At 43.0% G+C, this 18,581-nt stretch overlaps 1 protein-coding gene across 1 annotated transcript in view; it reads right to left on the reverse strand.

Moving 5' to 3' along the window:
• Positions 1 to 1,396: 1,396 nt before the first annotated feature.
• Positions 1,397 to 18,581, reverse strand: part of LOC146178597 (uncharacterized) — a 75,709-nt gene continuing 58,524 nt past the window's right edge. The window contains exons 2-4 of the mRNA XM_084579786.1: positions 5,604 to 5,822; positions 4,539 to 4,790; positions 1,397 to 2,147 (exon numbers count right to left, since the gene is read on the reverse strand). Of these exons, the coding sequence (XP_084435912.1) occupies positions 1,491 to 2,147; positions 4,539 to 4,790; positions 5,604 to 5,801 (1,107 nt within the window). The 5' untranslated portion in view covers positions 5,802 to 5,822 and the 3' untranslated portion in view covers positions 1,397 to 1,490. The remainder of the gene's footprint in view (positions 2,148 to 4,538; positions 4,791 to 5,603; positions 5,823 to 18,581) is intronic.

The raw sequence follows: 18,581 nt of genomic DNA on the forward strand, positions 1-18,581 counted from the left end.
ACATTTGAGGATCCTCTCTGCTGTTGAATATCAATAAAGTACGGTAATCAATGCTCTGGAAGAACAACAGACAACACTCAATATATAAAGTCTAGTATTCAAAAGGAGAAGTATCGTACATGATGCGTTTACGGCAACGTTTCGCTCTTTGACACAATACCATATATATAAAGTATTCAGAATAAAAGCAAACAATATTTATCTCAATCTCACAGGCATGCGCTCAATATGATAGCGCAAAAAAAAATATGGGTGCATTCATGGCTCCCAAGAAAAAGAGAGGACGATACGCTTGCGACAATCTATCTCTGTGGCAAATAGGTCCGGTATAAATGCAAAGCTCACAAGGCAGTATTTTCGCCTTCGGCTAGTGTAGCCACCAAAGCTGGAGGTAGTTTCTCAAAGCAGGATTTGCATTCGTATTGACTATGGAAGTGCGTTGCAGAGATGATGATGTACAACTTATTCTCAGTGTCTAGTACTCAGTGGCATTATTTCCCCATTTAACTCTTGGGCCACTTGTTGTATAGTTGAATTGGTAAAAATTGCGCCGAACCATCCAGACCACAAGAAAGAAAACGAGACACAGGCTCTGTTCATAACTAAATTTCTATTGAAATCATAAGGTACCTTATATGAGGCGGTTTCAATGGGAAAGGAGGGTGTAATGGAAGAGAGGAAGAGCAAAGACGACCATGAGGGCAACGCAGAGGCAAGGAAAGAGTCTAGAAAACAAAAAAAAAAACAATTAGAATAGCACCTTTCCGAAACTAATTCTGATGCGAAAATAGATAAAGAAGGGATGCTGATACACCGACTGCCAAACTTCTTGATGTAAAATGCCTCCAAACTAACAGGTGCTGTTTTATTTTTACTCTTTTAGAATCTTCGTCTCATTCAACAGCGCCTCGCATCCGTTGCACTTGATTACGTGTGCAACACATGGTCCCCCAAACGCTCGTTCACGCATCGGCCAATTTGGCCAACATAATACTTTCCACACGTTAAGGGAATAGGGTAGACCACTCGAACAGAACACTCAGTAGAAACAGTAAGGATAAAACAGCATGTTTAGTTGCGAGTAGCGTATGTGTCTCGTTCTCTTTCTTGTGGCCTGCATAGATTGGCGCAATTTTTCCCCAGTTCAATTATTTGCGCAAAATGACTCCTAGTTGAGCCGTATCTAGCTCCTGTGAAACCTACCGATGCAGGGCTAAAACTTATTAAATGTTTAAACAAAGATTTCTCGTGCGAAAGTAAGGCTTTTGCAATTAGTCGCGGCGGACAACCGAAACGAGCTCACAAATTATTCAAGGTCAAGGTGAATCATTGAACAAAAAGAAAGCTTACTCCATGTTTTGGTCTTTTACAGATGCATGTACTTAGGAAAGCATGAAAAACATTAAATTACGAAGGTGCTGAAGTTATGCTGGTTTTATTTACAAAGTAACCCAGATGTGCTCATGTCGTTGAACGCATGCTGATCTTTGCTAGTTGCGAAGGAAGCGCTGCAAAACAGTTAGTTTTTTCTGCGTTCCGCGGCGACACGTGTCGTGGCACTCATCGCGACTGACGAATGCGTTGCCACCCAACAGACAGCGATGCTGAAGCAGAAATTCCCAGTCCACCTTGTGGCACTGAAAAGCGGTGCCTTTATCAGTCACCGACGGAACGGCGAAAAACGGTAGCCGGAGCTGCGACGGTTCGCACAATTGGGACGCCGGTAGTTGGCATCTGCGCTCCACACGCGACCGCGAATCATTGCACTGCGTTTCACACGTTGTCACGGTGTCGAAGACAGGTGCCGAGGCAAGTGGACATCTGCCACCCAAGAAGGACCAGGGAACGCATTTACGGCCATCGTGGAACCACCAGGTGCCGCGAGTGTCTACGGCAGTGCAAGCTACAAAGCGTGGGTTCTGCACACAACGCTGTTCAGGCGCCCGCTGGCCCTTCACGCAGGCCTCAAAGCAGTCCTTCAAAGAGGCAAATTGGTTCGGACTGCGGTTGCAAACGTGACTTTTGTAGGCTCTCAAAGCTACGCACGATCCTTCGTCCGGGTCATAGAAGAACTGCGCCGGTCCGCTGGCATTGCAAAAGGACTTATGGACGGCTGGGCAGATCGTGCCATCTTTGTCGTTTGGAGCCTGCAGACAAATATCGCTTTGGTGCTCTCGCTTTGAAGGAGTTCGTTAACACTTTGTTTCTGGCCAATGGATCACTCCGAACGCATAAGGCACCCTTTTGGAAGTGCTTAGTTTTCTATCAAAAATCAAGAAGCCAATGTGATCATCATCGAGCTGACGCTGAATATTGTTGTGGGAGTGAAGTAGTGCATTACTCTTCTACACCTTTAGAGAGGGTCAAAAGTTTAGCTCCGTAAAATGAAGAAACTCAAAAAGGTGGATGCAATCTAAGCCATAGTTAGTTTCCTGATGTCATGTTAAGTACTTGGTGCGCTTTGTCTATGAACGCAGTGAACGAACTCTCGAAAATATATGCTCCACGAAGTTCTTGTAGGCTTGTGTAAAGAAAGTAAACAGCAAGTTTTGATTTTTTCCCAAACAAAAGTGTGGTTACGGTAGTATCAGTAAGCAGGTTGTTTCACCAAAATCCAAACCGGTAAAGTCGTGTTTTATTGGACTAGCTTTCCCTTTCATACTAGATATTATGGGAGCATTATCAACTCTTTCGCCATTGTTTCCGGTACAAAAAGTTCTTTATCTCTATTTCCTGTCCCCGTGCAAGTGGCACCATTAAATCTTGTCGCAGACTGGTGTCACATAACAAGTCCTTACTATGAACAAAACGAAAAAACATGAAGTTGCTTCAATATTAAATGGGCCATCACTGCTCGCTGTATGGACACAATAGCGAAGAAGTATTCGTAGGTCTTGACTCATAAGAATTTTGTGGAAATATTTGATTCCAATCTATAGCCTCAAACAGAGAGCGAAATACTTCGGTACATGCGAGCGATATGCAGAAATAAATTGCAGTCATGAATGAACTTCTTTAGTAACTGCAACAAAACACAGCTCTCACGACAGATTTATGTCGACGCAGTACTGAGTGTAGAAAAATAAAACATGTTGCTTCCGTAGGCTTTCATATACTACACACTATTTAGAACTCTGGTTATGGCTTTGAACCCTGCTCCACTTCAAGCTCAGATGAATGAGTGCTGATCTTTTACTTTGATCCTACCAGAGAAAATATTCCTCATCTTGTGCAAGGCGGACAAATATAGATCCTACTGTCATCTTCGCACGCCTCACTGGATCACATATGTTAAGCTTAAGAGAGCGACATTAAAATTAGATCGTAAGAACGTCGTCACGAACAATGTTATTCATGCTCCACGTCCCGATATGTAATAATTAGTCCATTTTATATGTGGCACTTCTATACGTGCATATGAACTGTGCTAAGACTAAAATAAAGCAGCAGTACATTCAAGCCCACAGCACTCCCAAACGCGTAAAAAATTGCAGCTTCAACCTCTGATTACCCAAGTAGCGCTTTATATTGTGTTAAGGAAAAAAATATAATCTGAGCTTCTGTTGAGTCAGCTGAAAGGACGAGCGGAGAAAAATCACGAGAACAGAAGCAAGAAAAATATTTGTACTGTGCGACAAATTCTTTTAAGGGCGAACGTCCTTGACGACTTCGAAATAGATTTGGTTTCATTTATGCTCCTTTTTCTTTTTCTGGTTATTTTATTAGAATATTGATACTAAATTGGCGTCATTATTTCCAGTTTGTGCCAAATAGACCAAACCAAAAATTGGTTTTAACTCTGCATTGTTCTCACATGCCAATAAAATTTGAAATAATGTTACCTGTGTCGTTTATTATAACGCGGATAAAGGCTTGCTTCATTGGTTATAGTTACCTTACACCTGAGAGGTTATTTCGTACCGTCTCGACCAAATGTTGAATGTGTGCGTGCATCTTTTATCCAATTTTTGTGATATGACTGTGCCGCTGTTTAAAATTGAAAAATATACGCACAATAATACATGTGCTGTTCAATAGCCCTGAATGCTCCATCCATCTGTATTTAAAAGTTGTAGAAGCCTTATCAAAAGTCTACCAGTTCGTGTAAAATTTTTCCACAATTACAGGAGTTTTCCAAACGTACACCGTAATTATTGCACACCCAGAATGTACATTAACTTTCTCCGAGCTTCCTACGCGATGTCATTTGTCTCCGCAGATGCTAGGAATTTCACTGCTTGATTTGGCGCTTTAATTCCAAAGCTATGAATTCCTGCATTCCACACAATATAATGTCTGAGAACATCAGAACTGCGCTTTTCAAAAACCGTTTCAGAGATTTCTGTCTTCGAGGATAGGTCTAGTCACATAACGAAATATCTATGAATTATTGACGATGGACAATCACAGTGTGTTTCATCAAGGACAAAGAAAGCCATGATGAAAACAAAAGGTGTACTGAACTTCAGACGCGGAAATTCCGTCTTGAGTTTCTTCTACGTTCTGACAATAGGTTAATGAAGGGTTGCAATACGCACGGGTGGAGAAATGACGCTGTCATTGGAAACGGGCGGGCTCTGTACTCCCTCCGTGGCGGAAAGCGTCTCGTCCACGCTTGGCGATGATCCGAGCCCTGTTGTTTGATCCGCCGGCTGCTTCTGCGTCGTCTTCTCAGCGGTCAAGTTCCGAAGATTGATGCTTACCGTTGTTAGTTGAATCTTTTCTTTAAGCGGTTGCACGGTCGTATGCGCATCTGGTGATCTGGGCACCTCCATAGTCTTCACTGGGCCCTAGCAAAAAAATAATAAATTACACACAGGTTTATGGAAAATTATATCAACCTCTAGCCACTACGCATCATTTTGCTAAGAGCAGTAATGCACTTGTACTTCTATGATTACACTGGTTTTATTGCCGATGCCCAGAACCCATATACTGTTCTCACTTTGAATTACAAGCACACAGAGGATATCTTAGCTGTTTATTGAAATTGATATATAGCATGGCTATAGATCGCAGAATTGATTAAAAAAAATGTTACAATTATGAAGACAAGCTACCGCAACCGTTGGTCAGGTCATGCCATTTTGAAACGTTTGGGGTAAAAACTGACGCTCAGCCGTCAACTTCGGATCATTTCAGAGCCCACACTGCAGGCTCAAAGCTTAGGATAATTTTGCTTACAATTTGCAAAGCAAACCATCAACGTTTCTTTAGTTAACGTAATTAAAGTTCCTATAAGCTATGTTTCGACGCTGGCTAATGGGGAAATGTTACCCAGTCGAAAAAAACTACAGAACTGTGTCAAAAATACGACAAAATATCCAGTAGTTCTGTCGTATCCATCAAATTTTCTGTAGTTTTGTAGTACTTTTCTGTAGTTCTGTAGTTTTTATGTAGTATAATTTTGTTGTCTGTAGTTCTGTAGCACTTTTCTGTTGTAACTACAGATATATTTGATGTTACTACAGAATTTTCTGTTGTCACAACAGGTTTCCCGTCAGGAACCGCACAGAAATTCTGTCGTAACATCAGAAAATTTTCTGTAGTTTTTTCCGACTGGGTAGAGCTCTACAAAACGTTTCATCATAAAGTCATGGTACCTTGTGTGGCGTAGGGGTGTCCGTGACCGGTGGACCAAGCGTCAGGTCGAGGATGCGCGGGTCTGGTTTGCGTAAGTTGTTCGCTTCGTCGCCGACAACCAATAGCTTGGGTTTCTTCGGTTCTGAAGCACGCGCATGTAGGTGAATGCCGACCACGATGATCGCTGAGAGCAGCAGCATCGCCAGACTGGTGAGCATGCGCACGAGAACACGGGGAACCTGCGAAAATAATAGTACGCCACGTCGTTGTCAGCAGCTTGGTAAGCCCGAAACGATAGAAGAGCTGCATAGCTCAAAGGCCGCTGGGTATTTTTCTTGAAGGCGATATATAATAGTGAAACTTTCATTTGTAGCAATATTACTATGTGAGTAGAGTTGCTATATTATGCAATGCCTGCCTTCAGAACGGTAACTATTTAATATTTAACATATTGTAGCATATTGTAACATTTGAGGTAGCATATTTACATTTCTGACCAACAGAGGGATTTAAAATAGTCGCGACAAAAAACATCAATTTCTATGACGATACTAATATGCGATGCTATGTACGGCACTACAATCAATACCTTTCAAATGACAAAATCGCCTGTCTCTTTCGCGTAATCAAAGGTGTTCTCAGAACTTCTACGATTCTTGAGTGTTCAATGAAAATTTTCAAGTGACGTCAAGGAATCGCTGAAGACGACAAGGCAGACCAAGCCAGTGCTACAGTAGCTATTTCGCACTTTTGCCTGGATCCACTGTTCTTTCAGCATCCGCGGTTGTTGTCGCTAATCTAGATCAAACGCCGCCACTTTAGATAGAACTAAAATGGCATTGTGCGGAATGCCCTCGTCGAAGCATTTTTCAGCATTTGGCCATCACGGAGGTGCATATATCGCCATCCACCCAGCAGATTCCGAAAGATGGAATCTGTCCTTCGCCAAGGCCAGACTGGCCAACTTCTGTCACTAGCAAGGATTAACATTATAAACCCGCTCTCATACCCATGCCCTAAATACCCGACATCCGAGTGAAAATCACGGCTTAACACCCCATGTTGACTTGTTCTGCGCTTAACATGATCAGGACGAGAGCACTTGAAGCCCTGGGCCGCCATCGACCTGCCACCCTGCAGAAGTGGTTTGACCCACCATCGCACATAAGACCCTTGAACTCACGCCGGCTTCGGTGACCTTTCCTAGAATATTTCCAGGAAAACGGAAGCGGTCGCTCCTTTTCAGAACTTACCTGGGAATCAAACAGCTCCGAGGAAGAAGAACAGTTCTCCCTCCCTCACCTCCATAGAGCGACTCAATTCAGTAGTAAGTTGGGCCTAATCGTTGCAATCATCAAATATTTTAAAGAAAGAAAGCAGGCAACGATGTATTTCCGCTCAATATGCTGACATTCTAGAGCCGGCTCATCTATTTGAGGCAACAATCGAGGAGCTATGCTTCTACAAAGGTGCTGCAGGATTTTCATTGAGGGGACTGCACATGAAGTAATTAATCTCAACTTAGCTCTCAGTACAATCAAAATGTTACACGGTGCACTGAGTGCTCTTTATCGCATGTAGAATTGATAGTAGGCAAAGGAGGTATTTTTGAGCTTAAAACGTATACGCACTTTAAGACTCTGCCATAAAACCCAATGCCTACACTGATATTCTCTCGCGAGGCTAGCAGCTGGTAGCTATTCATTGTCCGAAATCTACCTTTCGTATTTACCGCAGTCTTCACTACACGTTCTGAGCGCCGAGCAACCTTGAAAGCAAGGTTAGGCTTGTAGCCAACAGGTTCATGCATTTCCTTAGTTTTGTTACAAGAGTATCGTAGAGCACTCACCAGTTGACCTAACAAATAATGTCAAGAACGCATCCCATTGGCTTTATATGGGAGTTGTACACGCTCAGTACGAGCCCAATAAAAAACTTAAAAGCTACTTTTTTTCTCCGCATGGGGAATTTAGAATGTCGCTTTTAACATAAGAGTAGCGGTATTTTGAAGGGCTATAGTATTGCCAAACGATATTAGTCAATAGCGAAAGCCATTATATTTAAGGCCGGTTTTATCTACTCAGCGCGACCGTAGGTTAGCCCATTCACATAACATATTAATAACAGACCTCTACGGTTAGCAGCATTTGTGTTACAATTAGAAGTAGTGCGTCAAGGAAAGGTTGACTTGTTGCGCTTCTTGGAAGTCTTGAAGTTAACTTTTGCAGCTCTCAAGATTGAGCATGATTAGTGCTGGGTAGCCCTATTGAGCCTGCGTCTAGAAGCGCTATGCGCTCTAGCATCTGATGCTTCCAAGAACTGCACATCTGTGAACTTTATTATAACGAAGAATTTTTCTTCCTTCTAGGATGGAGAAAAGTATTAGGCCCTCATCTGCTTGCATAGATGACTTGGTAATATTTAACTTGGATAATATGCCCTAATGCGAAGCATTCAAATCGTACAGTGACGCATTCGTGCTATGTGGACAGTACTGAGTTTTGAGTGCTATGTCGGTAACCTATAGACCGTGAGCTTGGCCATGCGGCTCATACCTTTGGAACGACATCGTGCGTACCTTGTCGGGGCCGGTGGATTCACTGAGGGCTTCCTCACTGAGTGAGTTTCTCCGGAAGTCAGTCGGGAAGCGTTGCTCAAGAAATTGCGACATGGCGGTGACGTCGGGGTCCATTGCGGGCAACGAGAGATAAGTAGGGCAGATGTTTGGTAGATTTTGCGGAGCGCTTGCCTGAATAACGTGTTTCTTACGCTATTGCAATAGGCTGTTGTTGTGCCCTCAGATACAACCCCCGCCAGAGAAGCAACCCTCTTCTTCATCCTCACTCGGGTGTTGATGCGAAAGCAGGCATACGGACACCAGAGCTGAGCAAAAATCTTGGACCTTGTGTTTCAGCCTAATTGTCATACAAACTTTTCGCAAAAATGAAGATGGACAAAACTGTCTCACGCCTCGGTGGACGCCTCAATCGAGCAGTCAAAACGTCATATCGAAGAAGAAATGAGACGCCCTCTAGTGCGGCATGCCTTTCCTCAAATGCGATGGATACATCCGTCTACATGTCACGGGCAGCGCCAAGTGCGGACACACTATTTCACAAATCAAACCCGATAATAAAATCTTATTCGACACTGTACCTTCACAATGCTCTTTGCAAAACTACATATAGCAATATCCTACCAAGTAATATATACCACCGTAGACCCCCCTGGTTACAAGGGGCATCACGAGAAGTAATACACTTCTTATTTCAGGAAATGGCAAAACTAAAGAGGTGAGAAAGCCTCCGCCCACCTTTAGGTGATGATAGGCTTAGCTTTATTAAACATGAATATGAAGAGGTATGCGCTTCAGAGGTAAACTGAAGAAAAACTCATTTGTTAAACAAAAGTTGTAGCAGAAAAAAATGGCAGAGCGTCAACTGTACGTAAGCCAGCTTTCACGATCATTAGGCATCACCTGCGGACGCAGTCACTGTGGTTCGTTTACGCGCTTGGTACGCTTCTCAGCAATGGCTAGATCGGCTTCTCGTTGTGCGATGGCCTCAAAAGTATGTGGCCACGGCTACGGTCTCTGTCTTTAGTGTAGGGGCATATGGACATGGCGTGCCTACCTAGGTTAAATTAAAGAGAACCGCAGTTTTAGCTTCATCAAGAAGACGACGTTCACTGCACAGCGCGAGTGTGCTTTGCAGACGGAGCATGATGAAGACAATGATGTTTGCTGCCCAGCGCGAGACTGCATTGCAGTTTTACACGAGGCATGATCTGGTACGGCATATACCATAGTTCTCTTGTGCTGTGTCATTGTGTCATAGTGCAGCCGTAGGCACGACGATGAAGACGACAATGCTTGCTACGCAGTGCAAGCTGAAGCAACATACAGCTCACGAATACGTAGTGTCATCCTAGGAACGCGTGGCCTCTTAGGTTCGGGAATAAAGTGAACCTCACAAATCGACGCGATACAGCTGACGCTCTAGCAAGCGCTTCCTTAAGAAGTGCAGTGAGTCATCGACTGGCAGAAGCAAAGGTTAAGTCCGATTTAGCCAAGAAGAGCTGGATAATTTGAAGGTGCCAGGGAGAAGAAACAGCTGCTGAGCTGAGAAAAAGGGCGAAATATATGGTTAAACAGAAAAAGAATAGTCAGACAAAAAAGAGCAGGAGGCCCGCAAGCTATTGCAAGAAAAAAGGAAACAAATTGGAAAGCATAATTTATAATTAAAGTAGAAGAAGATTACGGCAGGTGTCATAAAAAGTGAGAAAAAAGTGTCAAAGTGCCTCTGGCAAGCTTTAGGCTAACGAAGAAATCATCGTCACAAGAAAATAAAATAGAAAAGAAACGCGTTAAATTATGATTTTGTGGGCTGGGAGAACAATAGGGAAATTAGAGCAAAGCCTGCTTCCCTGCGTTGTCCAAAGGCACCTGCATGAACATTTTCCGCTATGATTGTAATGTCCTTTGATTTCTGACCTTCGGCAAACAATTTCACGCGAAGTTGCCGGTTCAAAAGGATAAACTACCCATCAGCAATTTTTGATCTGACTACAGGTGCTAGATGTGTTCAAACAAGTAAATGCGCCAAATGGGTTAGTGCCCCATTGTTCCCAATTTCAGCGCGAAGAGCACGATAATCCATCTGCTTATGAGTGTTCACTGTGAAACCGTCACAAGCCAAAACTAAAGGTGAAGCAGCTGTAGGCAAGACATAGTGGATATGTAAAGGCTTGTTTCTCGGATGCCACTTTCGCACATTTATGCTTTGTGGTACGCGTATGAGATATCCGCTTGGTGGCATGATGCCACATCGAACAACGTCCAACAGCTACCTCTACCCGACAATTCCACCCCACCTCTCCTACCAAACACTGTTAGCGAAAGTCATTCCTCCGATCATGCGTCTGGATTCACTGCAGCCGAAGAGCAGATAGCGTGGTATTCTTGGAGCAGTAATGCATTGGCTGTTCAAAATGCTGCACATATGACAGAATAATTATAGCCTGCACCTCTTAAGCAAGACCTTGATGTATTGCTCATGATTTTAACATAATCCTTCTTGTTGTTTTTTATGCGCTGAATCTCGTGCGATTCCTCAACGTCATGCGGTGATCAATAAAAAATGTGCTCATTATATTCAAATGCATGTTATTCTCTCCAACCAAGCATTTACTACATCAACTTCAAACGATTCTCTCTTCTTGCCTTCTTTAGCTCCATTGCGTCCTGTCAAATATTCATGAAATGGAACCTTACAGCCCAGTTCAGGTATGTATTTTCCGAAAGTATTACTGGACATGGAGCCACAGAAAATGCATTACACCTTCAGTGTGACTTCCCCAAATAAAATTCCTCTGAACTTTTTTAATAAGGACTTCACTGCCCTTATAAATTGTTCTCACTTTTATTCTTGCCGGCAGAAGCCCTGACTACAGCAACTTTTAAAATATATTTTGTTTTATTGCAGCAAATGTCGAGATTCAGCACCCAGTTATGCTAAGCTATAATCCGTGATTTTGGAGCGTACGCAGTGTTTCAGTTAAAGCCGAGAAAATTTTGAAGTTTAGAACACTTCAACTGTCGTTGAAAGATGAACGCGTTCCCGCTTACGAAACTTTCAAGCAATATTGCTCCATGCAACGGCCGGTTCTAGATAAAAACAGGGAAGTGAAACAATCAAAGGCATTTCTTTTTCTGGAAAAAGAAAGCGAAGTGCAACTTTTGTAATCAATGCACTTCATAAGGAATCATAGATGGTGTTTGTGGAATAAATATCACCGGAGAACTGCGCCGCTCTTGCAAAAAGTACTCTTTTTAGCTTTAAATATTTCCTCCAAAAGATACACATTTTATGATATATAATCTAGATGAGCGCTGACGGTTTCAACTAAAACAGAAAGACGGAACAGCAAAATCCACTTAGGTTTTAACTTGTGGAGCACTACCGCGCTTCACAAGAAAGTTGAGGAGTAGGAACTTCCAGGTTGGCCAGAAAATAATAAAACATATTTCCATGTAGTTAGATAATGTTAATCACAGTTTCAACGAGCGGAAGAAACTATGGATAGAGTTCTGGGCAGCTTAGACTGAAGTGCTTAAATGTGGAGTAGTGCAGAAAACATCACGTCTAGACATCGTGTCGACACCGTCTAGACGGCGCAGGAGGAGAGGATGTAATTCATGTCTTGGATGCGGTAGATAAAACCTACATACAAGGTTTAATAGAGGAATCTAGGTTGGTTAAATTTATCAATAAAGAATTCACGAGGCACAGCGACTACACGTTTGAGTTTATAACCTGTTTAACACTGCAGCTAGCTTAGGCTGGACAGGAATAATTGGTCGGAAGGGAACATTTAGTTCAATGTGTGCCTGTGCTACTGAAATTGTGCCGTTGTTTGATGTCTTGGAATATTAGGGTGCTGAAATAACACGACAGTGGCGATAAATATAAAAAAAAAATGAAATACAGGCTTAGGGATTATTGAGCGAAGACAAAAATTCATGAACCTGATACTGTAAATTATTTCTCATGTGGTTGTTGAAAACGTTTAATTGCGAACAGAAATGAAAGTGAACCAATTTTAGCCACAGAAAGGAGACGCACCTTGATGTGCTATATTGTGAGAGCCATCAAAAATAAGCTTAAAACGTTTGCAGTGTTAATTTGAAGAGCGTCAAAAACGAAAAAAAAAAACTAGAGAAGTACCCAACAGAACCATTTCACTGTCCTAGACTAGATAGATGTGTATAGGACGAGCAGTCGCGGTATATATGCAATATCTCGAGGATTTCGCGAACTGCAAACATATTTAGTAACTCTAAAGATCAGATACAGCTCAGAACTTAAGGGTTGATACTTTATTTTCCAGGTAGGGCTGTGAAAAGCTGCGCTCAGCGCTTTATATCTCTTAAAGCTCGTAAAAGGCTTTATATGGTTTTCACTAGCTTCTCATTTAATCAGTAGTACACGCATCGTTCAGAAAACAGTTGTTTACAATTCTGAGAAATTAGTAAAGGGCACCTACAAAGACAAAAAGGTGAGGCCTTTCCGGGGACTAATCACTGGAACCTCGTGGAGACTAGACGCGGCTAAAACGTGAACGCATCTACCCCGTAGGGTCCTTCAGGAAGATTTGAAAATTGTTTCCAAAAGCAGTGCTGAAGTAATGAGAACACAAAATTCTGTACTAATGGATTAAAAATGGCTTCTAATATACAAAACTCCCCATCCGCCATGATAGCTCTGCGTTTAGGCCTCTCAAGCGCGGAATCCAAGGACGCAGAATCAAATTCCAGCTGTGGCGGCCGCTTTTGGATGAAGGAGAATATCAAGGCGCCCATGTACTGTGCGATGTCAGTGCGCGTTATTGAACTGCAGATGACCGAAATTGGTGGAGGCTCTCGCAAATTGGAAGCTGGTTGAAATACGGTACCTCTCATAGACTGAGTAGCTTTGGTACGTTGCATTAATGGCCCCCGTCATGGATATAAAACCCCGCTTAGCCAAGCCGCACGGGCGTACCTGCGTTACATCGGGCTAACGCGTCTTACTCCGAATGCAAGGTTCTTCGAAGGCTGATTCTAATCTCACCCCCTCCCTCTACCATCTGAAAGGAGAGGCTCGAGATGGTAGATTCCGCCGCATCTGCCACTTTTTGTGGTCGCGTGCGTAAGCCATCCCTACGAACAGTCTGCTGTATGGCATTCCATCCAACGACTGCCACTGGTCAGAACCTCGCCCGTGAGTTAAGGACGTTAGCTTTATTGTGTCATTCGTGAACATAATAGATGCCAGGATTTGGTTTGGGGTGCACCACGCATAGACCGCAGCACTCCGTTCTCCCTCTACTTAGCTTCTATTTCTTCTTCGTGCACCTGAAAAACATTATTCGTACCGGTACATATCTCCACAGTTGTACAATTTTACCCGACACAATGCCACACAGCCTCCCAGTTCCTTACCAGGCCTTTCTATCTACCGTCACCGCTACTCATCTAACTCGCTCCTGCGACCTACCCGTTCAAAATGCCCTTCATGTCATCTAGCCCCGCTACAGCGTCCTTGAGAAGCACTAAAACCAGTGCTTCAGCTGCGTTTCCTTGGTCGTTCACTGACAGCCACGGATGACTTAAACCACACCAAAATCTTCCTGGATATGATTAATCGAGCTTCCGTTCAGTAACGCAGGTTCAGCCGGATTAAACACGCCGTAAGCAAGACCGCCACCGCCCACTTGCACCAAGACTGCAGACAATATGTTTGAATACGTACGTGCTAAATCTATGACCGTCTGTGTTTCCAGCGAGATTTAAAAACCGTGCGTGGTCCTATTATTCCCGCGCTCCATGATTTGAGCTAACGCTGGCCCTTTTACTGTCCCGGGTGACCGGACCAGGGAGCAGCCGATTCATTACCGAATTGTAGCTTACCGTCGGCACGTGCGTTCTGCGCCGTGCTGGGCTAAGCCGCGACATTAGCCGTTGAACGGCAACAAGAGGCCACTTGCCTCTACTGGGCCCCATCCAGTGGCCTAGCATTGAGATGGGCTTACCTAGGCTCTACATCCGTGACCCTGCACACACTGACCACCTGGAACGTCTGTACCGGCTCTTCTCACCCACAGACCTTGTGACTTTTGACAGTTTGGGTTTAATTTTTGTCCTGTTTGTTCGTCGCACTCTCGTCCCGTCAATATGTGTGGATAAAAATATTCGTTGCTGGCTTGGTCGGTCTGGTTGTGCGTTTCGATTGGTGTCCCCGAAGAAACTACGGAAAAAGGTAGTAAGTAGATCTAAAAAAAAAAAAAAAACTCGTAAAGAGAAATAACTTTTATTTGTCTAACAGAATTGATACCCTTTCTTCACGAGTTAGGCCCTGACGGTGGGGCCATGCTTAGGTGCAGGACGGTAGTTCTTGGGTGCTGGTGGCCTCTTCGGCCAGTTAAACATTTTGTTATTGGGCTCTAGGGCCCGACCTTCGCAGTAGTTTCTCCCAGGTGTCTTTTTGTAATGTTTTAGCTCTACCTGGTGACTTCTCAAATTCCCATATTATGTGATCGAGCCATCTCCTTTCATTACAAGACGAGCATCTCTGTGATGTGATTTTCGGTCATATGTGGTTGACGAGAACTGGGTTCGGGCACCAGTCAAAGCTGATGGGGCCGTAACCTTGGTTCAGAGGATTGTAGCGGGTGCATACGGCGCTCAGGTTTCGGCAAATTCACTTCATTTCTCAGCAATTCAGGAGGCGTCTCACACGCTTCTGAGCCGTTTAGCGATGCGTATATGTTGCTGTGTCTTACGAAACCAATCTTCGTTTGCTATGAATCATCGTGCTCAACAGCGGTAACAAAATAAGGCTATTTAGTGTTAGTGACGCTCTTTGGATTTGCGAAATTGCAGGCAGGAGTAATATAAATGCAATCTGTCGGTTTAATCTCAAACATTCCCCAAGTTCGTTTTTTAGATTCAATAATAGTGAATAAAAGCTAGTCACACCATACTATTTTGACGATATCTTTCATGCTTTAAACGTGTGCAAGTGGCGAACATTATTTTATTAGGATATTCGCTGATATACAGGGTTGCTAGTAACATTACATTTGCCTCCTGTCGGGATCATAGTGGAGCGATCTGCGATATAGGATCACGCAGTCTTTTAGGGCAGCAGTTCGTTTTGTTCCAGATAATTCGACGTTTATTAATTGATGCAGCTGGAAGGCCAGATAACTGACTATATGCTGAAGATTTTGCACTTCACTTCTTCCAAGTACCCAAATAAAGTTCTTAAGTCGTCAAACTAATTAGACTTGCCTGAGAGTGCCATCTCCTAGAGAGTACAAAAATGTAGCTGCTTTTGCAACAGAGATTATCAAGCACAATATCCATATAATAACTAGATCTGATAAATTAATAAGCTCAGGTACGAAGTGAACATCTTGTACCGGAGTTTCAAATAAACCGAATACTGACAATAATCGCTTGTTTCTATATAGCTCTCGCAGAAAGCCCTGGCGCATATATTGATATAGTTTCTTTTAGAACACAGAATTGACTTCCTTCCATATGACAGTGAGGTCGGTCTTAGCGACCGGATTAGCAGTGAACAGAGTTAGGTACAGAAGAAACGTACATGTTATATAGGAGGCTGTCGGAGGACCTGTACGAGAAGCATGTATTATTGCTAATAATGATTTATGGCCTAAGACAAAAATTATCCTCATGGTGTTTAAAGCGGCATGAAAAAAGATGAGGATTCAGCCACTAACTGAAACCGAAATATACTGTCTTGTACTAGAAGGGAATGTAATTTTTGCAAGCGCTTCTTCCTCCCTCCGCGATACGAAAAAAAAAAAAGAAGCATAAAATGAATGGTTGGTGGTCAGGCTCTTCAAATCATTAATATAGTATAACCTGTGAAAAACGCTGAAGTTATCGTGAGGGAGCTTATTACGTCGGACGAGTTGCATCAAAGCGCTGAGAGTTTTAGGGTCGCATTACGAATGATCCCTGGAACTTCTTGTGTACGGTGCGCGGAACTAGTATACATGAACCACAGCTCATTACAGACTGGAAAAGCATCGAAGGAGTGGGCTTTCCTATATATCTGGTTTTGACAGGTTCTCAATTATCGCTTGCGGAACATGAACCATAGCGTCTATATAAATGACAGCTGCAGCTGATACATACAATTTGCTAGGATCATTAGTCTACATTATTCTGAGAAAGCGCTAGTGCAGAGCGTTGTTCAGTGCGAAAAGCATTAATCTTGAGGAGCGGTACCATACAGAAATATATATTTGTATTTTTTATTGTATTGCAGTTTTACACTGCGAGTTATTATTTCTTGTGCATTTTGGAAAAAGAATAAAACGAATGAAACGAAGCGAAACGACTTTGCGGCTGGTCTAAGGGTGATATATGTTTGCATGAGGAATGGAACTGTGTAACAAACTGGGAATCGGAGGATTGTTTTTTCGGTCTAGTAGTGAAACGTTTATTTTCGTTCTATCACTTTCAGCTGAAAGCTTTGTTGTGATGGTGCTACATAGGAGACAAATAAGTAATTTGCTGCTCATTTGATTAAAGCAGCAGTTAAGCCTCGTGTTCCCTGCCATTCATTTGCAGAAAAAGAAAAGAAAATTATAAGAGTCCCGAAATTAGTACTTCAGTGACCAATATTTCCTATAGCATTTGGCGTAAAGACCCATCGCAAAGAATACAGTTGCAATGTAATCTTATATGGTGATAAGAGGAAAAAGGTCCTACAATGTAGAAAATCTGGCGTCATCGGCGTTGTGAGCAAAAAGTCCGGACTTGGCTCTGACAGTTGGTAGTTGGGAGATAAGGCCTGATACTGAATGGTGGGCAGATTCCCTAGCGTCAGGAGACCACATGACAAGGTAGGCTCTGCCAACTCGTGTTTTTTCTTTGTGACAGTAAGGTGAAACTGAAATGGAATTTTCCAGTTTTTCATGCAAACTTTTGTTGCTCATTTCTGCACTCTATTTAGTGTGTGTGATACAACGAAGACACAAAGGATGGTGGTATTGATTAATTCATTAGCAAAGTGCGTACGAGAGGAAGCATCCGCAACAAGACTCGGAGAGGTGAGCGATTAAGGCGAATGCGTCTTATCCCTAAAGGCGGAGCTTTCGCAATCCGCGGCTAGCTAAAAATTTTTGAAAAGATTTTAATAGTAATTTCGAGAAATGACGAGATACTGTTTAAGACATGTATGTCTAGTGTCCTACATGGAGAACACCACATTTTTTAACAGAAAGCTTAAAAGGCTTTCTGTCTGGACGGTTGCACCCAATAGTATATTTTCTAGAGCGTCGTCACTTTTTTTGTCCAAGAATGTGGAACATTACGGAAGGAGATTTATTTACTCAGTGTATCTTATACATACTAAGCAAGGCAATTTTATGTAACGCGCCTTTAAGCTCTGCAAACTTCTTGCTTCTTTCTTCACGGCGGTGAATATCTTAAGACTGTCAGTAAATAATTACTTTTCTAACATTATGCAGTGGTTATGGCGCTCGACTACTGTGCTCAAAGATGCGGAATCGATATCCGGCCTCGGCGGCCGGTTTTCCTAGGGCGGAAAAGCTAGGCGGCTGTGTGCTATGCGACAGCAATGAACGTTAAAAATCCAAAGTGGTTGAAATTTTCGGAGTCGTCCAGTACGACGTCTCATAGTCTGGATTGCTCTTTCGAAAAGCTTGTTCGTTGGTTCTAATCCCTGGTTCCTCATATACAAAACGTTTAATTTGTTAACAGGTGCCTTTCTTTGTCGCCATATGTGAACTCTTTGGTTGCCTTCTAGAATCAAGGCCACGTACCAGCATCAGTAATGCCAGCGCATGAAATTTATCTCCGGCTTTGGCGTTTTAGCTGCTTTGTGAAAAATCACTGTATTTGCAAGGAATCTAGGGATTTCTATAAACGCTGTAATCTTGCTCCACGTCATGGAGCCCAATCAGAAGGCCGGACATGTGGCCATTGTTCACTGACATGAAAATGGGAACACCGCAGGCAGCTGCGCCCTAAGCTTAGTTAAAAGCACGGAAACAAGAAAAATAGTCTCGATAGGGAGAAATATTGGGCACATGACTTCTAATTTTTAGTAGTACACCTTAACATGGGAGTCTCGGAAGAGATGGTTGGAGGAATGAAAGACAGAAAAAAGAATGAAGCGTAGTAGAGAGACCCAAATTAATGTTTATGGTCTGATATTGCTTAGCGTGTAGAGAATTTGCAATGTAAAGCGTCATATTTTGCTGTCATGATCTGGGGCGAAGTGCAAGATAAAATGCCAGCTGTTGCTTTGCTAGACGTAAAGCGGCACTCTACTGGGAAAACTTGGTGCCGAATAGGGCGTGTCATCTTAGTAGCGTGCATGATAGCACTCAGCCCTGTTGAAGTAAGACTAAAAGCTTCACTTCGTAATGTCGTATGCATTTATTTAGCTCCGATT

Source organism: Amblyomma maculatum, chromosome 9 (assembly GCF_055883805.1).
Source record: "Amblyomma maculatum isolate TAMU_Amacu chromosome 9, ASM5588380v1, whole genome shotgun sequence".
In the NCBI taxonomy this organism is placed as follows: domain Eukaryota; kingdom Metazoa; phylum Arthropoda; class Arachnida; order Ixodida; family Ixodidae; genus Amblyomma; species Amblyomma maculatum.